This window comes from Parus major, chromosome 6 (assembly GCF_001522545.3).
Source record: "Parus major isolate Abel chromosome 6, Parus_major1.1, whole genome shotgun sequence".
Lineage (NCBI taxonomy): Eukaryota > Metazoa > Chordata > Aves > Passeriformes > Paridae > Parus > Parus major.
In genome coordinates, this window is record NC_031775.1 from 5,316,437 (window position 1) to 5,337,632 (window position 21,196).

Consider the following 21,196-nt stretch of genomic DNA (forward strand, 5'->3'; position numbering starts at 1 on the left):
CTGGTTCTACTGTATTTTCTAAGCACTTCTGTGCTAATAACTGTGTTCTGTCAGACAGGGGAACTAATGTCAACTTTATTTTACAGAGAAAGATCTGAGCTTCCAAGAGGATAACTGCCAAGGTCATGCAGGCTGTTTGTAGGCTAGAAAGTAAAGCTTTGGGTGATTTTTATTTGCCTTTATTTTTTTAATAGGCACAAAGCAGTCTTCCATTTTCCACCAAAACTCGAGGTCACTGTCCTTCTTGAGGTACTTTCTTCAGCCCCCATAAATCAGCAGCCTGGCTAGCTCCTCTCCCTGGTAGGGCTCCTGTGCTACAGCAGAGTCTCCTCACTGCTGCCCTGGGCTTCCTTGAAGAGCTGAGCCAAAATCCTGGTGCCTGCCTGAGTGTGGCCTTTGGCAGCTTGCAGTGGTGCCTTGTAGTTCAAAGCATGCTCTGGGCATCCTTGGGGTGTACTCTTGGCATCTTTAGAAATGTGTTTATTAATTCTCTATAGAATATAGAGAAGTGGGAGTTTACTGCTTCTGGTTCAAAACCAGGCATTGCCCAAGTGCAGCATTCCTCTTCCCACAGCTTTCCAAAGGCAGCATTATATGAGGTTTCAGAAGTCTTTCAGTTTTGGAGGGGGAGTATGGAGAGTCACATGGTGGTGTATAGGTACAGGAGCTTTGTATGCACACAGAAACCATGCTTTTACTGCATCAGGAATAAAAATCCCTAAGGTCACACAGCTGTGGCCTCCATCCTTGAGCATTTCTTAAAAATCATTCCAAAGTAAACAACTTTTAAAACCTGGTTTGTTAGCCTGTGAACAGGAGACAAACAGTGCACTATGTGCTGCTCTTTGGACAACATATGATGTGTTCAAAGGAGTTTCTGTTTTGGAGATTTAAAAGATTGTTTTTCTTTTAGCCATTTTATGTGAAAACTAAGGCATGTTGCTTGATGGGCCTCGGCAACCTGAATTCAAAAAATGTCTCTCAAGTTCAGGGGAAGAATAATTACAAACATGTGAGACATCTCTGGATTTTATGCCCTGGGAAGATTCAGGCTTATTTGGCTAATTGCTGTTCAAATTTAAATTTAACTTAATTTTTTACAACATATTCTGTTTTTTTTCTTTCTCGAAAGAAATGCTAGTACCATGTAAAATACACTTGGAGTGTATTTTACTCTTATTGGGTTTTATCTGAAAGAAATCAGACTGCTTTAAAATGCTAATCTTCATTACAGTGCAGCATGCTGCTAGGAATACTGGGAAAGGTTAAAAACAGCAGTCTTGAGGCAAGCTGCTGATTGTTCATATTTGTGAAGAAAAAATATGATTCTTTATTTACTAGATGCTTGCTCTGTGTTCATCCTAGTAAAAGATTCTCCTGCAGGTCTTAATACTGCTGCTATTTTACCTCCCATAATGAATATTCAAAAGCTGCAGTCATTGAGGACTCAGGTGGCAAAAATAGTAAGATGATTGAAGCAAGTCTTGACATAAAAGCGTAAAAGTACATTTCCAACTACATGGAAATAGTGCCGATTTCCCTTTCTGACCACGTAAATGAACACTGCCAGAAAATCTCACATGAATTAAATGCCTGTTTCACACACCAGTGTGATTGCATCTTTCTTTCTGTATGATGTGTTGTAATAAGTATGTTTAAAAAAAAAAAAAAGGAAAAAATACAACAGGGCTTTCTGTAATCCTCTCTCACAAAATGTATTGGAATTGAAAAATTGGTATAAAGGACACACTGTTAAGATATGGCAATGCATGCATTGTTTTCTGCATAATGCAGTCAGAGTCTCCATGGTAAAAAGAAATTTTTATTTTATTTTTTTGTCACCATCAGCAGTTAACCTAAAGTAGGAGCTGCTCCATTTCATTATAGGTTAAATAGCTTACTATACAAAACTAGCTGAGAGACATACAACACTAACACTGCATTTTTTAAATAGGTTTTAAAAACATGCTTGAAGATCAGTGAAGAAAAAACAATGCAGCATATGTTATTGTTCTGGAATTTTTTTAATAGAAAGCGCTCCTTTTCAGCATTCCCCCTTCAGTGGAGTCACTTAGACACTTCCAGCTGGTGGCAGGGGATACAGCCATAATACAGCTTTCTCTGTCCCAGCTGTCTTTTTCATTACGTTAAATGCATTACGATGGCTGCACTCTTATACAAAGGTCTAGGTGCAGAAAGGTATAGGAAAAAATCTGCAACTATGTGTTTTTGTAGTGACTGCAAGCTTCTGCAAGATCTCTGAATCCTGAATGTGTTTCTGGCTCTGGTCACAGATCTCCTTCCAATCACTGGAACATTTGCTGTAAGGGCTGGCTAAAGGTGCCCGAGGAAATCACCTTTTACAAGGGAGCATTCTTGTAAAGGACTTTTAATGCATTATGGCTCACGCAGCATCACAGTTAAAGAAAAACAGGGATTTAGAAATAAATGCTGAGGAAGAAACTGAGAAAAAAAGAAAACACAGGAAAAGATCCCGGGATCGGAAGAAAAAGGTATCTAGATCTGTGCCAAATTCTGAACAGGGATTCTTTTGTTTTAATTTTCTTACCTTGCAATTCAAGTATTAAAAGCTTGTTCTTGCTTGTAACTTGGTAGCTGTTGGAGTAATTTGTTAACATTGTAAAATATCATTTGTAACCATGGCTGTGGGGTTTGCAAAACAATTGAATATTTAATTGGATATTAGTTGATTGCAGTGATGATGCAGAAGGTGTGCATTCATTTCCCGCTTATGTTACTGTGATGTTGTCTGTGAGTTGAAAATAGTTTGTAACCATCATGTGAGGTTTAATGCTGAGCTTTCTCGTAGGTTTAATAGCAAAGCACAGCATAATAGTTTAGTCTTACATACAGGTACTTAAAAGGGATGTGTGTAGAGGCAGATATTTTTCTTTGTGTTGGGACTGTGTCACATGTTTAGCTTTTGAAACATCCATTTTTGGGATAATGTTACAGAAATAAGGTGTTTCAGTGTTTCTCTTTTTTCTTAATGGTGAGCTGTTTTACAGAATTGAGCTGTAGCAGTCTGTTACTAGCAACTTTCTTTTGTTAGGAAAATACGTGGCTGAGATTACAGAGCTTGATTTTCTCTGCTGTAGATTTGTCTTAGCTGCAGAAAACCGTTCAGCAAACTGGGATCTGAAAAATTCAGTAGGCACTGCATTGCTCATTGTTCAGGTCAGGAGCCTCTGTGTGATTCCAGGCTTACTGTTTCTCTCTAAGGTATAAAGAAAAATAGTCATGGTTTGTGGCATAATGACAGATAAAGAGGCCAGCTACCTTGGCAGCTCTGGAGTTGTGTCCTTATAAATGACACCTTGTACTCTGCTCCATAGAAATAAGGCCCTGACAGAATTTCTTGTCTTTGGCTGTATTTTATGATAATTTTTTCAAGAACATATCAAGGAGCCAGTTGCCTTTACAGAAACCTGGGCATGTAGTATTTCTGTGTGCCTTTGTGAAATCCCCTAAGGGGGGAATTGGATAATCTTCATATGCTCAGAGAAGTGGTGCATGTGCTTCCTAAACGACATGTAGATTTCCTCTAACAGCTGTGCATCTTTTGGTTGGGCGAGAGTCAGCATTTCCCTGCCCTTTTCTCTTTTTTCTCTGCCATGGCAGTACTATACATAATGAAAAGCACTGAGAAACCCACTGCCTTCTGTTCTAGCAAGCACGTTACGAGACTCTTAATATGCTGCAGTACATTTGCTGCAGCCATCTACACTGTACATATTTTTTTCTGTGTGAATGTATAGATCTTCTGAATCATCTTCCAGGATAAAGGACAGTATGATGATAAGTTCCTGTCTCTGAGGTGAATTTTGAGGCACTGCTGTTTGAATCCAGCCTGAAATAGTAATATTTTCTTTGGCTGCTGTTTAGGTTATGTGCAGTTTTGTAATGTTGCTGTCAGGGTGGGTTTCCCCCCAGCTGAAAATGACCATAGCAGTATGGAATTAATTGTAGGAGCTGTCCCCTCAGCCTGTATTTACCTATGGCTTGTGAGCTAAAATGTATAGTCTCTCAGCTGAATCTACTCATGCTGCAGGAAGCCCACGTTGTACTTGATATGCTCAAGTTTAACAATAGCATGCCCAACCAGATCCATGCACTGTCTTTGTGTAAGGGAGCTTTCTCACAGTGCAGAATTAGAACAATATAGAAGGGATATGGCAGTGAGAGGCTCTTGATTCAGTGAGGTGAGACAATTGCTTTGTGGACAAAAATGCTTTATTGTTTATACAACACTGCTGTAGAGAGGAAATCTCTTAGCAACTAGAGTGGCACATAGATAAATATCTGCCTGTTAATCTTAAATATATGGATTTCTTTATTTTTTCTTTATTTCTGCATCTTAAGAATGAGAGAAAATATAGAGCTTTTGCTCCACCAAATGTTTTTTTTTGGGTTTTCCTGCTCCTGACCCCTTTGTGTCATACTGGAATTTGATAGCTTATTCCAGTTTCTTTCTGAGTTTCTTTAGGACTCTGCAGATTCTTAGGACATGTAGAGGACCTCTCTAGTAGGCGAATGGAGCAAAACCCAGCAATTGCTTCACTTAACTCTCATACATTTGGGCATCATTCTCATGTCAAAGACATGGTTTTGTTACTCAGTACATAAGGCATAGGAAGTCAAATAATTTGGTTTGCCATTTTGTGCTTTCCTGACTATTTAAAAGATTTTCCCCCCAAATTTTCCACTATGAGTAGTGAGTCAGTTCTCGTTCCTCTGCACCACCCACAAGCAAGCAGTATTCGGGGATTTTTTTGTTGATCACATGATACTGCACAAAGCTTACCCTTTGCTTAAGCAGTATGCAGAAATATCCATTAGAGTCTTCCAATCATATTGGAAAAACAAAGAATGCTAATGTTTCTGGATAATTTATACAGTAAAAGCCCAAGGCAACCAATGGTTAGAAAGTAAGGCTGATGGGATCAGCCAGTGTCTTAGTCTTGTATGATACCAGCAACAGTCATGCTGATTTATGTTCCTGTTTAGTTGGAGGATGGCAGTCTAAGGGAAATATTTCACTGATTTGACTGGTTAAGCAATTTACAGTGTAATAGCATTCCTGTGAAGGCCTGCTTCAAGACTTGTATGAGAGAAATGACCTTTTTAAAAACGCACAAAACAAAACCCTGTTATGTCCCATCCCATCTAATTTCAAGGTGAGATATTTTCAAATTGCCATGCTTATCTCTGTAGAGAGGTTGTGCTTCTGTGCCCTATGGTCCCACCACACTCTTTCTGTTTGCTTGCATTCAGGGCACTCCTGGCCTTCGCTGAAGATTCTGAAATGTTCAGAGCTTATGGCTTAACTCAGGCAAAAGAAAGGAGTAGGGCTAGCAAGCGAAGGGTCTGCATTATACAGGTTTCCCATTTGTTCTATTCAGGTTTATATTACAGCTTCATACAGTTCTGCCTCTGGATGGTTATGCAGTGTCCTACACTGAAAATAGTTTGAGTACATCCAAGGGCAGACCTGAGCTTTTAATGGTATCACAGAACAAGCCAAACCACTCTTAAAAATAAGTGACTGCTTGATACTTGTCAGTGCAGTTCTGTCATGCATAGTTTGGTTTGTGAAACTAGAAATTGTTTATCCTATAATAATGTCTGGACAGAAGTTGGTTGCTTAGTCAGTGCCTTTCCTAAAATAATGGTAAAATCTCTGAAGGGTTTTTTTAATTTTTTTGTGTTCTCTGTTCAGTACATACCAGGAGAGAAGGACAGGTCTTGGCACACAGTCAATGATTTATGTTTTATACAATATTTAGTAGGACTGAATTTATTTCCGTTTGTGTGTAGTGCTCAGGAACTCTTGTGTTTTTGGGAACACAGGATAATTTGTTCATAATGCAAAGCCTGGCTGCTGCTGTCCCTGAGATATTAAAGGCTGTTGCTGTCACAGCCTCTGCTGCTGCAAACTTGTGGGCAGCAGGGAAAGTAATTGATGTCAACATCACAAATCCTCCTAATTTCATCATAAGGCTCACGGTGTTTGAAGGTTTCACTAACTCTCAGGTACACTGGAAAAATTGCCTTGCAATTTCCTAATGGAAATAAATTGAAATGCTGTGTCAGGAATGATCAGCCTGTAGGTGTTGCAGCTGCTCATGTGGCTTTCAGAAGCTTTTGCATCTTCTGGGCTGGGCCCTGCTGCCAGCTCCAAGGGTGTGTGAGAGATGTCTTAGGCTGCCCAGCGTAGCAGAGCTGGGAACACCTCCCAGGGGCAGCAGGACCCCAGGAGGGCATCATCATATCCTTGCTGGGAGACTCCCACTTTTTCCTTTCCCCTGAGCTCTCTCAGGGCTGTCAAATGTTTAACAGATCTCAGCCATATGAAGGTTTTAATATAAATGGCAATTTTCATATGCAAACAAGTCTACCAGTTACCGGCTAAAGCTTTAAACTCAGATAACAAGATAATAAAATTCCCCATCCTTTTTCTAAAAAAAGTAATTTCATTATTTTTAAACAAATTTTGATTAGAGATCTGTGTCATGGCTTCTGAACAGTTGAACTTGAATGTAGAATCTGGACAGGTTGAGTACAAGCAATTGTTTTTACTCATTTGTGTTAAAGCACAAACCAGGCAGATGTTGCTCTGGCATCTGGGAACATGACCTATGGTAAGTGAAAAGATTGTGTAGATTAAGGGTCTGAAAGAAAAATTGATAAGTCAGTTATCTTTTCTAAGTGTGAGGAAAATTTCAGTCATATCCTGGATTTTGGACATGATGCTCTGTCAGAGGCAAATCTAATGAAATAGAGAGGTATTTTTGATAGATGTTTAGGGGCACTGGTGGCTGGGATATCTACTAACAATGCTGAATTCTTACCAGCATAGAGCTTGGTAGTGAAAGAGTGTTTCTATTCAGCTGGAAAAACAATTCCTTCTTTGAAGATGACCCCTAAAGGAATTAAACTATTCCATTGTATTGTGTGGGGAGCATTACAGCATCATTTGAAGTGGGCACTGCTCAGCATTACTTTGTTGTTTATAAACCCAGAAAAAATTTGCACTGTTACATTTTTATTTAGTAAGGTTTAGAACATTTACCTTTTCCTTTTCACCTTCTTGATGCCACGGAGTTGTGCTGTCACAAGGAATGGCCATTAGTCACTATGCAAACCTCAGTTTGGGTTATAACCTGTGTTGTGCCAGATGCTTACAGCTCAAAAGCTGTAAAAAAAAAAAAGATAAAATAGATATATATATAAATATATATTTATATATGTATTATATATAAATATAAATATAAAAACACCAAAGTGGGAGGGGATAGGCATGAGGAGGGAGGACCATGGGCAGCCTCACTGCTAGAGGGAGATGGCTCCATGACTGGATTTACAGCTGGACTCTCAGGCAATGTAAATCAATACTCTTGCTACCTCATAGTTGGTATTAAAACAGAGTCTTTTATCCTTCTGGTTTTTCCGCCTAGGCTGGGTTGGTTTTTTGGGGGGCTTTATGATTTGGTTTTTTTAATTGAGAGTTGAGGGAAGGGGAAAATGGGATGCTCTTGAAAGCAAAAGAAAGTTCAAAGATGGTTAGTGAACTGTGATTTAAGAAGAAAAGAAATTCTTATATGATCATGAGTGTATGAATATTTAACCCTGTGCCAAAAGTCAAAACTCTGCTAATTTCAAGCTCTTAACTTTCCTGAATTGATGGCTTCAGGATAAGTGATACAAACTTTGATGCTATTCCCTTTGGGCACTTACTAAATATTTGTTACTGTGAGCCAAAATACTTGTCAACTAGTGGAACTAAGTGACTGAGCACCTGCTAAAATTGAATGTTAGATTCAGTCAGACCTAGTTTGACTGGAACAGGAAGCTGGGGGGAGGAGTTGAGCTGAGAATTAGGCTCTTGTTGGATGTGATGGAACATTATGGACAGAGGAAAGAAGTAAAGAAAAAATAAAGTGTGAGTTGTAAGTTGTATTAAAAAGAAAAAAATACTTCTCGGACAAAGCCTGATGTATTATCACATCACATAATTTGCCTGAAGTTCAGACAATAAAAGGCTGGATTTGTGCTATTCAGAAATTTGTGCAGCTGTTTAGGCCATTGCTAGAGTTGTATCAGGGATTGTCTGGCTGAGGAGTGGGAGTAGCGCAGAGCTGTCTTGTGAAGGCAGAGCACGGGGCCTCCAGGCTTTGATGGGTTCCAGTGCTCCTGTCCAGCTGGAAACCTCTTATGGCCTTTTAGCACTCTATAAAATGATCCCTTCCTCTTAGACTGGGATGTGCTGGGGGACACTCCAGGTGATGAGCTCAACAGCTGCCCCATGTTGTTCCTCGCTTCAGTTACCTAACCCAGGCTATAGCCCTGTATTTTAAAGCCAAAACTATCGGTACCTTCAGAGGATAGTTCAGTGTGTGTGAGGTGAGTTAAAGGAATGCCCTCATTTTCAAGGTGCTGAGCATTCTCGAGCCTTGCAGCTTCAGCTTTAGGTATTCTGCATATCAGGCTCTGGTATCTCTGGTGGATTTTTGGGCTCATACAACACTTAAAAAACCCCTTTTTTTGGGTGGTTGTTGCCTGGTGTGGTATTTTTGTGGAGTTCTGCTTGGTTCGCCAGTATTCTACAGGGTGGATAATTACTGACCACAGAAGAGATCATCTTTCTCTTTATATTTTTTACTGAGATCACCATGTGGTAACTTGGAAGGGAAATTCAACGTGGTATTTCCTTAGTATTTATTCAAGGAATACTAATATGGAAGAGAAAACTAGATTGAAATAGGAAGATTGTCTTGTTAATTGAAAAGAAAGTTCACTCTGGGATGTATTTTATTTTTTTATAAATCATAATTTTGCCAATAAGCTGAAAGCTATGACAATATAGTAATATGAATTTGTCACATATAAGATTTATTGCACTGAGACTTATGCAAGCAGTTGCCTTTGTATCATGCACCAAAACTAAAACTTTGTTCTGACTTTTTACTTGCAGAAATACACAGGACATGTACATCATAGTTGCCTTCATCTGAAAACTTTAGACAACTTCTTATGATTTTGTTTTAAAAACCTGAATTACGTATTTTACAGAACATTTTGTTTGTTCAGTAGTGTTCTAGTCACAGTTTTGGATTTCAGCTTATTGGGCAACTGAATGCTTTTCTATTGTAGCTTATTTATCAGTTTTAAATCTCAGTATGAGAATTCATTTCAGCATCTTTTATTTTTTCATTGAAAAATCATTCAGAATTAGAGAGAAAAGTACAAGATAGAAAGGCTTACTTATGTTTTTGATACTTTACCAAGTAAAATCAATGGGGTTTTATGAAAGAAGTTACATCTTGAAAGGAAGTGGTGGCATCCATGTCCTCTGTTAGCACACTGATTGCTAATGAGTGCAAGCAAAAAAATGAAGGTCTGTACTTTAACAAGTATCCACTGGCCCATCATGGCAAGTTTACCCGGACATGAGATCTCCATATATTTCTTGGGTGTTACATGACATTTCATAGAGCCTGCTGGAGCTACCTCAACAGTATTCCTACCAGTGGTATTAAGCCTGATGTCTCTGGTCACCCCATCTCTACCAGGAGCCAGTCAAGCTCCTGGGTATGCCTGGTGTTTCATCTGTAAAATTCATAATTTAAAATACAAATAAAAACTCCACTGTGATTTTGTCACTTGCTTCCCTTGTGACGAAAGAGACCTGGTCTAGTGGAAGGTGTCCCTGCCCGTGTCTGGGAGGTTAGAACTGGGTGATATTTATTACATTTCCAACCCAAGCCATTCTATGATTCTATGAATGTTGTGTTCCACACTCATTTGTAATATCCCTTTAAGTACAAATGCATAGATGAGATAAACGTACAGTATGTCAATTGTTTGTATTTTTGAAAACAGTGAAGTATATATGCTTTTTCTGTCAATTCCCGTCAGCTCAGTTCTGAGCTACAGGCCTGTCCTTAACCCTCTGGCTGCTGCCTCTTGAACTAAGATGCTCTTACCTACCCAGGCTCTGCTGGAGAAAGATAGGAGAGTCAGAGGAGGAGACAAGTAGTTGAATTGTGAGTACAAGGAAAGGATTTCCTGGAGCTGCTGAAGTGGCTGTTTTTGCATTATCATGTTTTCAAAGCAGATCCTTGAACTCCGATGGACTATGGACAACTAGTAACTGATCCAAATCCAAGTGCTTGCATGGTTTCCTAATAGTGAGGAGAAACCACAGGGTGTAACACAAATACCCCTCTGCACTAATGATGATGTGGTCTGTCAAGCTGGGGACGGTGCTCTGGTACACAGCTGCTTGTGTGGCATCCTTATGCTCTCGTCAGCCTGAGTACCAATCCTGCTGCCCTCTACAAGTACAGGATTTACAGTCAGCAAAGCATCTGTAATGCACGTAAGGCATGGGTTTGTGTGTGTGCAGGAGCTGGAGGGAAGCTGGGGGTCAGGGACTTGGTTGGGACTTCCCACCTGTGTGTTTTGCACCAGTGCATCCATAGCCCTGGGTCGGGCATCTTCCAGAGTGTCCCTGCTTCCCACAGTAAGTCTCTTTCTGTATTAGGGACCATTTACCATGGGAGAGGTGGCGTGGTGCTGCACGGGGTTTAATTCCAGAGGGAGTGTGTTCCCTTTACGGTGGTTTCAGGAAAGCCTGGCTCAGCCCAGTGCCAGAGCTGTTGGCCAGGCTGGGTCCTTAGGGACAAGCTGTCCACAAAGCTGTTAACGGTGTTTTCAGAAGTGCTGTGGCTGTGTACAAATATTTTGTTTCTTAATTTCTGTAATTTACAGTGTGATTCTGTTCCATTGCTGTCATTGATTCCTAAAGGAATGGAATTTCTAATGAATGGACAATTTGAAAAGAACAAGTTGTTAGATCAAAAAGTTTAATGGTCTTTTTAAATGTGTCTCTTTTCCTTTAAAATTCTTGAAATTAAAGTATCACCAGCAACTTCTGCATCACATTTTGAGTTCAGAAAGCTCAGAACAATTCACAAGTCAGTGTGGTTGTTGATGTCTAACCTTTCAGTTAGAACACCCTTGTTTGCATATTCTGAAGAGCTTTCCTAAAAGGCAGTATAATAAAGAGAAACTATGTGACACTATCCTGCATGTACCCTCTAATGAATGCTACTTTAACCTGCCCTGTTTGTTGTTAGGAGATACAGTTATGGAACTCACTTTCTGTTCAGCACACTAGTTCATTTTCTGGTGAATTGTAAATGTCAGGAAGCAGAATAATTAATTCCAACTTGCCTTCCTTTAGTTAAACAAGATTTTCACAGGTAGCTTGGCTGTTGTCCTTCCCTGTGTTCTCTTCAGATGGGTGAACTTGAGGACGTGCTCCCTGGAGTTCTTCGGGAACTTGTAGGAAAGCAGAGTTGTGCAATATCCATTGGATAGGTGTTCCTTCTGCTCCCCAACATGAATTTTTGGAGCATTTTACTAATAGAAGGCAAAGCTGGAACTGAGGCACTGACTGTAGTTAGCTACAGTCACTTTTCCAGTGTTGAATCAGAGTGTCTTATAAATACAGCAGAGCTTTAGATGAAATTCCTTCATAGGTTGAATAATTTTATTTTCTTCTACACAGCATTTTTTCTTTCTCCCATAATAGCATTACCACTCCTTCTGGACCCTACTAGGGTTTCTCTGAAATTGCAGTCATTTCCCTTTCATTAATCACTGGCTTAATGGTGAGCATTTGCAGCCAACCCAACAGCTGAATGTACTATTGGCCTATGAGGAAATAGTGATGTCTGAGCGCTCTCAGTAACCTGTTCTGCTCCCCTTGGATTTGTATGAATCTGGCAATCACCTCTGGTGCTGAAGCCAATGTTTTCATGCTCACACTGTAGGAAGAATGAATGCAGATATTATTCACAGGTAGGCTGCTGACTAGACCCTGACGCACAGGTGGACAAGCCAAGCCAGGGTGTTCGCTATGCCTGAGGGGATAGATCTCCCCAGAGGAGAGAGATGTCACCCCATGGTGCAGGAATCAGAAAAGAGGCTCAATCTATGTGTGAATAAATGCAACATTTTCCTGAAGTGCTGAGGATGCCTCTCTCAACGCAGGCCTTTTTTTTTTTTGGGCAGGCAGTAGCAGACAGTATGTTTTGGAGGGTGGCTATGGATGGCTTCTACAGAGCAAAACTCTGAAAAGTTAAAATGTTGCATAGTGAAATATTGCTGAGAAATGGGTGGCAAAGGTTTCCTCTATTATATTTTTACCATCTAAGCAGAAAAATAAAATCTTCAAGGAGAATTGCTGAATGCACTGGGTACCTGCAGTCCTAGTTTTTCTTGCCACTTGATTTAATATGAAACCACCACCACTTTGAAGCTGTTTAACATCAAAATTCTGATAACTAAAGACTGCTGTTTTTCTACAAGTCTGAAAAGATTAAAAAGATGTTGAGAGGAAAACATGTCTCATGACAGTGGGTGCACAATCAAAGTTTCTAAGTAGGGCAGCCTGAGGAGCAGCCAACGCTTTTTAACAGTTATGGGAAAGTGTATGTTTTTTGATGTTCCTATCTGATATCTGTCTACCTTTTTTTGTACTATCAGACTGTTTGTTCATGCTCAAAGAAGGCTTAATAAATGTTTTGCACACTCAGCACATACTGCCCACATAAAAGAGGAAAAGTACGCAAACTTCCAAGTCATCCAAGCAACAAACAAAGAATAAGGGGTTCACCACTAACTCTTCTAGTTTGATAAACAGTTTATTTAATTGCTGGGTTTGTGTCCATAAAATATCTCCATGTTTTTTGTTCTTGTGCATTTTAAGGATCTCTCTTCAAACGTCAAGCACTGGCTATTTTTCTGTTCTTGATATAGAATATATTTTGCATAAGATTTCATGGCCACAAAATAACACCTGTGCAGGGTTTAGAGTTTTTCAATGACCTCTGAGCTGCTGTGTGCTGTCCTGGTGTGTAACATATTGGCTGTGTCCACAGCTCTCAGGAACATTTTTGCTGGTGTCTTCCCATAATTCTGGAGGATAAATACATTTTTTAAAGAATTTTGTGCTTTTTGAAAATCTTTTGGTGGAGAGGAAGCATGCATGGTAACAGTTCTAATAATGGTTTTTGGTATTCTGTATAAATATCCAATTTACTGGGTTTTAGATTTTTTTTTAATATTATACCAAGCCTTTGATTAAAGGCTGTTTTAGAAGGACCAATCATATTGGGGAAATTGCAGATAGAAACCCATATAGCTTATGAAGATTTTTTCTGTTGGTCACCCAATATACAGCAAAGTTATCCAAATCCTGGGTTTAGAAGTACATGAGTTTAATCTAAAACAGCCAAATGTAGTCTACTTTATAGTGTTCTATGTATTTTCTTTTTGGCCTACGAGCTTGTTATCCTTGAAGCTAAACTCACTGAATTGTGGTCAAGTCAGAGGTCCAATTAGGAGAACCACTGAACATATGCAATAAATTCAGCTTGAAAGGCCACATGCACAATCTGCCTTGGGTTGGAAAGCCAAGATATGTTGTGACCAAAAAGATCCGCAGGGAAGCTGTTCAAAATTGTGGCCCTTTATTCCCAATAGCAAAGCTGCCCCTTTCTCCTTGTTTACTACCAAATGCAAATGAGCAAACAAGGCTACTGCACTTTTCAAACTAGTCGGTTGGAAGGAAGATGAGAAAAAAGGAATGAAAGGATTAGAATGAGCCTTGATGTTGAAATGGGAGCAGTGTTTGGGTGGGAACAGCAGTAGCAGAGAGGGAAGGAGTGATTGGGGCAGCTGATCCAGACGTTTGGGTTTATTTTGCCTGTAGCTAAGTGCTGGAAGATGAACTCCTTATTTTGAGGAACTCCTTATTAACTCACAATGTTTTCCCAATGCCAAGTCAGTAGATGAAACCTGGGAGAGAAGGGAGCAGAATAGGAAGGGCAAAGTCAGTAAAAATTCATCCTCTGCTGGGGCCTGGGCTCCCAACCTTGCTGAGTTCAGAGGGGGCTGCAGTTCCTCTCAGGACAGTGCCAGCAGGCTCTCTGGGCAGCAGAGATCCTTGACTGAAACAATGGCCAAGGGGACATCTGTCTTCCGTGAGAGCATCCTCTGTACTGCGAGTGAGCAAGCAGGGAGCTGCCTGAGGGGCAGCTGCTCCGAATGCATGGCTGCTGGGGGACTGTGGTGGTGCTTGTGAACCTCTCCCCTGCCCAGCCAGAGCTGCTGCCTTGGCTGGGGGAGGGATTTGGGCCTCAAAGTAGGGAAAATGACAAAAACCCTCTAGCTATGTATAGCAGGGTAAGAAATTTTATTGTTTGGAGGACGTCCAAGCAATTGCATCTGATTAAGTCCTTGCAAATATAATATCTATAACCTCGTTGCATGAATTTATACAGGGGATATAGAGTATAGTGCTTTGTCAAGGTCCACACACAAAGAGTTAATCACAAATTAATCAGGGCTTGTCAGATTTAAGATATTTCTGGTACAATGTCTAACAATTAATGTACGCCCACAAAATATCAATTGTTCCCTAAAATTGTAGTCTGCTAAGCAAAATCTATTCTTTTTAATTCTTAAAGTTTAGGGGTGAAAATGAAATTCAGCTTAATGTCTTTCTGTATGTTTCTTTTTCATTTGCAGTAAAATTTTCTCACATTTTCTTGACAAGTCAAAATCTCTGTCCTAGTTTTTGCAAGACATGCTCTCTGTGCCTGCCTGCCTGTTTCCTAGAAAATAGTTGTCCAAATGAGTTGTCTGAGAAAGGAGCAAAGGTCATATCCCAAAAAGGAAAATAAAGTCACAGATTATATTAATATTCAAATTTAACAATACCTTAAGGAAAGATTAAGGAAATACACAAAAAGGAAAAATAAAACTTGAGGGTAAAGAGAAGGAGATTGGGCAAAGCGAGCCATCAAAATCCCTGCCAGAGCTTCTGGAGGCTTCTGACTGGAACTTTACAGTACATTGGGCGCTCCAGTTCATTCAGTTTTGTCTGTTTTAGTTACTCAAAGTAGTTTTTTTTTAATAAACGTGTGCTTAGTAGTGGTAGTTGATTCTGTTAATATCAGTTATTTTGTGCATTTATTGTTCAGATGACTATTCAGTCCTGTGCCTCTTGGATGGTTTTGTTAATGCAAACATAAATTGAATATATGAAGCCTTATTAACTTCAGGGCTGCCAGGAACTAGTTTTATTTCATAGATAACCAGTTACTGCTATTCAATAAATGCCATTGTCTGTAGTTCTTATATTTGACAGCTGTAGATTAGGGCTGCATATCTTAAGGGAGCATTTTCTAGCAGTAAAATTTAGGTTTCACATGTAGTGACCTTATTTTGAGTACATCCTGCTGTTTGGTAAAGAGACATTGGTGGCTGCTCAGGGGAAGAGTGGTGGCAGGAGAGGACAAGGTCAGAGGTAACTCGGGGAGGGTTGTACTAACCAGCCTCAGGATGAGGAGATGTGCGTGTTGCAAATGGCAGACCTAGAACGTTTAGTAGCAGAGCAGGAACAATGATGCAGGGTTTTGGACTTCCCTCTATAATGAGAAAAGGATGAACTGTTTTCTGGGAGACTCTCTGCTGATACTGGATATGAATAGTGCAGTTAGGGGAGCAAGCCTGGTCCTTCAGCCTTGCATTTTTCATGTGCTGCTGATATTTAAGAGAAATATTTTCTTCACTTCTGTTTATATTAAAAACATCAGGGTTTCACTTTAAAAGATACTACAGGTCTCCTTAGTCTGGTGTTACCTTGTACTTGGAATTTTAAAAAACCTTAGAGCTGTGAGCCAGGGTATTGTTGATGTTCTTTAATGATGCTGGCAGAGGCAATGGGAATGCACATGGAAGTCCACCATTGGCAGCACAGCCTGCAAAATGAGGGGAATTCACCTATCTCATCAGAAAGAAAGGACTTAAATCCTTCCCTCTAGAAAACCTTTGCATCAGAGCAAGGAGAATTCTCTTTGCTTTTAAAACCCTGTAACTGCTGAAGATATATGTACTATTCCAGTTGAAATGGGAGAAAATGATGCTGTGTACTAGGCATAGATTTTGGGTTTCAGAAAACAAGTATTTTGCAACTAGATAGATTGATCAGATTTATGAGTTTAGTTAGCAAAGAAAAGCTTTGGGCAGCTTCTGGTTTTGAAATATTTAGTTTTTACTTCTACTTTCAGACAGAAAAGCATCTGGTGGAGAGGTGCACTGTTGTTTCTCAGAGTTCACAAATGATGAAGCAAAGTGCATTATATATTTGCTTTTGTTTTCATCTGGTTAGTCAAAAGTGCCAAATATTCTGGCACTAATCCAGCCAAGTTCCTAAGCCTGCGCTCAAGCCTATTTATAATTGGGGTGAGTACAGAGGGAGCACTGTGTGCTTAAAGCTGAGACCAGTCTGGAATGATGTTTGATTACCTCATCAGATGAGAGAATTTTCAGGATGAAAGGTCCATCCTGAAACGCTTTGGGTTATCCCAGCTCTTAAGGATGTGTATGAACACCTGAGAGCTGGAGCGAACATCATTTACCTTGAATAGCAGATGAAAATCTGATTAATTAAAAAACTTGGTATTTCAAAGACATTGTTTTCTTCATATCATATTGGCATTATCAATATTTATACATTGGTGGTCAAACACTGTGAGAAAACTGTTAAGAACAGCGAAAAGTCAATTACTTATGGCATGGAAGGACACCTAGCACTAAGTCACAGTTGAAATTTCATTCATATTATTGATTTAATCATGCTTATTAAGCAGTTAATTAACTCATTATATGGATAGTGTTACAGAGGTATTAATCCTATACAAAAAATCTAAGTATATAAATTCTCCATTGGGTAGTTATTTGTATGCCACAAACAGCAATAAATCTGGAAGATACTGGCCAATGCCTAGCAGATAATTCAGGAAAATTTTTTCAGCTAAGAAATTCTTAATTTGGAAAACACAGAGTTTAATATGCTCAAAGTCACAAATTTAAGCTCAACAAAGTATTTAGTCAATAGCAAGACTGGAAATATTCTGGAAAAGTATGAAGAAACAAATACCAAACTAAACAACCCATAAAATGCTGATTAAGTTCTGAAAATTAAAAGTTCCATCACTTGAAAGCTTTGTTTTGGCATATTGAACCAAAGGATTTTTTTTTGTTTGTTGTTTTTTTTTGTGCATTTTGAAATTTCTTTACAAGTATTTTCGGAAGTTGAAAATTTTGATTTGAGTGTGTCATTTAAATTCAGAGAGGGATTGCTGAGATAATTTCTGTGTAATCTGTTGGGGTTTTTTCCCAGATATTTTTTTATTGTTCTGAGCGAAGGGGGCCTTTTCAATCACTCATGCTGCTCTCTTTGTGACAGGCCTTCAAATATATCATGACCTGATAGCAAAATCAGTCTTATGAAAAGTACTAAGGATCAACTTACCCTAAGTCTGCAAGTGAAATGAAACCTGAGCCCAAGGTGATTGCATTAAGCATATGGTGCCATTCTTATCACATCTGTGTTCTGGAGACTCAAATAAGCAGTAAAATGGTTAAGTATCTGTGATTTTTAGAAGAGGGTGTTCTTGGTGACATTGCACAAGTAGAGCTCATCTTGTAAAGCAAAGGAAAGTAATTTTCTTAAGTGTTTTCCCAAATCCAGGGGTGAACCATGAACATCTCCATTATCATTAATACAGGCATTTCACGCTGTGTGCTCTTCTAGTGACTGTTCCATTCAGCGCTTGCTAATTACAAGTCACTAAAATCTGGGCTGCATGCTGAACTGGGGTGCATTATGCATCTGGAGGTTCAAGGTCTTTCACCTTCCCAGACCCTGAGGGGAAGGCTTTGTACAGATGTAGATGTCAAGGGGAGGCCAAGGGCCAGAGAAAAACCACATCAGTTCTGTAAGCATGTGGATTTATGTTTGTATGTTTCCCTTTTTTCAAAATAATAGACAATTTTTTTGTATGTTTTGATGTGTTTTGAAACCTTTTAGAAATGATTGAGGTCAATGGAATCAAACTTAAGATGGAGAAGAAGACTCCTTAAAATCACAGCTATTATCTATTTTAATTTTTTCTGTTCGAGTGTACCCCAAAACATTCATTATGTGGAGGGTATAATCTGTGAACAAATGACATGGTGGAATTAATGAACAATTAACTATGATCATACATTATAAACAGAGCTGATTAGAATCCACACATGCCTGGGTTTTAGAAAGACTTTTTTTTGACTCTGCTTTGTGTTGCTGAGATAGGACCACACAGCTCTCATGTCTTATTCATTGTGTGAGCATAACATCATTTCCTCTGAGGTAAGGCTACATCTCTTAGTTTTCATGGCAACCAGACAAAGAATTAATCTAATCTTCAACTTACTGTATGTGGGGAGGGTAGGGGAGAAGAAAAGAATGTGTTTTTCTCATATGCATTCATCTAGTATGCTTAAGTTACTGACTTTCTCCTATAACCTGGAGACCATTCTCCAATATCCCATGTGTGATAAATGAGAATATTACAAAGCTGGAAGGAAGGAAATATCTGTCCCCAGTAGCTGCAGCTGCATAGTGGTGTCTGCATGGCATGCAGTAACTGTGCTCTGCAATTTATTGTCTTCATTAAGTCAGACAAGAGTCAGGTGAACCGTGTAAACTCCATCTGAATTCACAGTGGGCTCCATGCATACTATTTACACTTCTTTCCTCTCACTTTATTTAACTTCCACATGTATGTGTTTAATAAACAAATACCATTATAAAATTATGCTTCCAAAACAATAATGTCAGATACTGTGATTGTGAGTATTTTCAATCTTAAAGGGAAAATGGTTCTGGAATTTTAAAATAGAAGCAGGTCCTGAGCTCTCATAATGTCATTGGGGACAGGTAAGGATTTGTTTCAGGAGCTGCAGTGCAGCAGCAGGCAATGACTGGACATACAGCTTGATGATTTTGCATCATACAAAAGCACTGGCTTCCCTCTTATCACCTCACTGCTCTGATCATCCTGAAAAGTGAGACAAAAGGAATGGCCCACTGTATACTGACCTTCATTGTAACAGCAGAAACCATTATTTCATTGCAATAATTGATACCCTCAGGGGCAATGCATTTGAAACTAGGAAATTTCATTTGTAGGAAGCAGGCGTGCAAAATTTATATTGCATAAGGAGAGGTGGAGATTTACACGTGTACTCTGTGTGTATTTGTGCTTCTCAAAATATGTGTACTTGAGGGATGCTTAAGCAGTAACTTAGAGAAGAGTTCTTTAGTCAGACTATTTTAGCTGAATAATTTGTTTTCAAGTGATAAAAAGTTGTTTCTGAAGAAGGAACATGTTAATCAGGTACAGCACTGTAAGTGGGGGAATGGTTGGTTTGAATTAAACAAAGATGTGTTGAAATGGTACTTTCCATATGCCTAGCATGCCTATTGAGTGTTCTCTGCCAGTAGCATTCTATGCTGGTTGGGGCTACCTGCCAAACAGTAAATAATTGGTCTGGAAGGTTTTTAGCAAAACTCTCAGAATTCTGAGGCCATTCATGTTCATGGCATTGATTGACTACAAGCTTTGGTCTCTCTTCTTTGCAAAGGTAACTGGGGAAGGGGGGTGTGTGTGTGTGAAATCTGTCTGCGCTTTGTGCAGGCACTCAGCAGTTCTGGGACTGTAAATGCAGTGCCTTCCACCAAAGACTGATAATGAGTATAAATTGGCCCCAGCACCCCTGGGGGACTGTGGTCCTGTTTGAAGGTCACAGAGCACAGTCCTCAGCTGGATATCACAAAGGGAACACTGTGGAAGGCTGGCTGCAGATCAGCTGCAGAGAGCTATAGGAGTGCCTGGCTCACTGTGTTCAAGTGGAAGGGAGAAAATGTAACAGGTTTGAGATGAAGGTCTAGGGGAGAGCAAAAGTATATGTAAAGCAGGTAGCAGGCTTTGTCCTCCTTGATTCTTTGAGCTTTCCACAGACTGGAGAAGAACAGCTCTCTGGGCCTAGAATATCCCCTCACACCTGCTTAGTTTTAGAACCGATTTACTCTGTTGGCTGTCCTGCCTTGAGCAGATTTACAGTTTCTGACAGTGGTTTTCAATGTCAAAACTTGCCATTAGAAAGGATCTTTTTTTTACCTTCAGTAGAAGGGACAGTGAGATTTTGTTCTCCCATCTCACAGTATCAGGGAGTTCCAAGGTAGTGAGATTAGAGTTTAACACTCAAGTATGGAAGGCTTATCCTAGTTGATGTCTGGAGTCCCAGAATTTTATGGTTTGGCAGTGATTTGCCTTTAGCTTTAGAGTTCATGACTATTCCCTTGTTTCTCTGGTGGATTATGCAGGTGTTAGAACTTTAAAGTCCCGTCATCTTTGTTTCCACAAACTTGATTGCAATTTTAGCCCCAAAAGTAATTGTGAAAGAGCACTGTGAGTTTTCAAAAACTGACCCTAAAAGTCAAGTTGACGTCAAATCTCTGAGCTTTAACATTAAAATATTTTAATTTCCTCTGAAGATGACACTGAAGAAGAGTTGGTTGGTGAAGCTTTTGCTGCACATGAATCATGAGTCACAGCATCAATAACACCCAATTAGTAACACTGAGTACCAATCACAGCTAAAGTACAAATGGAATGCCTGGGAGGGAGGAAAGGCAGGTGTGATCCGCCTGTTCCCTGGCTGGATGGAAAGTGCTGACTAATCAGGAGGTTTGAGCTCCAGAGAAAGCTACAGGCCCTGTAGATGTAACTTCTCCCAGTAAGACTACTGAGAAGTGCAGCTTGGGATCTTAAATCTTGGGACTTAATCTTTCATGCAAAACAAAGTGAATGCTACCAGAGATTGACTTTTACCAACACTTTCCACTTTCCTCCTTTCCTCCTTCACACTGAGCATATATGTTGAACAAGTCCTCTAGGAATGGCGTTCCAAGTACCAGAAAATGTTCTGCTGTGGCAAATTGATAGGTAGACTAATGCTATTACCCTTTAATGATGTTTTAACATAAGCTGAGATTTGAAGGAGGGCCTGAGGTTTCTTAACAGTGGTACAAGAGAGGAAATAATCATGAAGAGTGGTTCAAAAATTCCCTCCTAGCTCATGTAATTTTTATTAAAGAGGAGAGTTTAGCCTTAATTTGTTTTTATGTTGTGCTTTATGTGTGTTGACCTGTTTGCTTGAAAGGAATGCTACAAGATTCAGCTCTGTTAATGGTTAGTCTCTCACCTTT

At 39.6% G+C, this 21,196-nt stretch overlaps 1 protein-coding gene across 3 annotated transcripts in view; it reads left to right on the top strand.

The window, feature by feature from the left end:
- Positions 1-2,080: 2,080 nt before the first annotated feature.
- The window catches only part of ANK3 (ankyrin 3), a 195,657-nt gene continuing 176,541 nt past the window's right edge, over positions 2,081-21,196 (top strand). The window contains exon 1 of one of the 3 annotated variants that reach the window (XM_033515805.1): positions 2,081-2,513. In XM_033515805.1, coding sequence (XP_033371696.1) covers positions 2,400-2,513 — 114 coding nt within the window. In that variant the 5' untranslated portion in view covers positions 2,081-2,399. The remainder of the gene's footprint in view (positions 2,514-21,196) is intronic. The other 2 variants (XM_015632928.3, XM_015632927.1) reach the window with 2 other exon arrangements.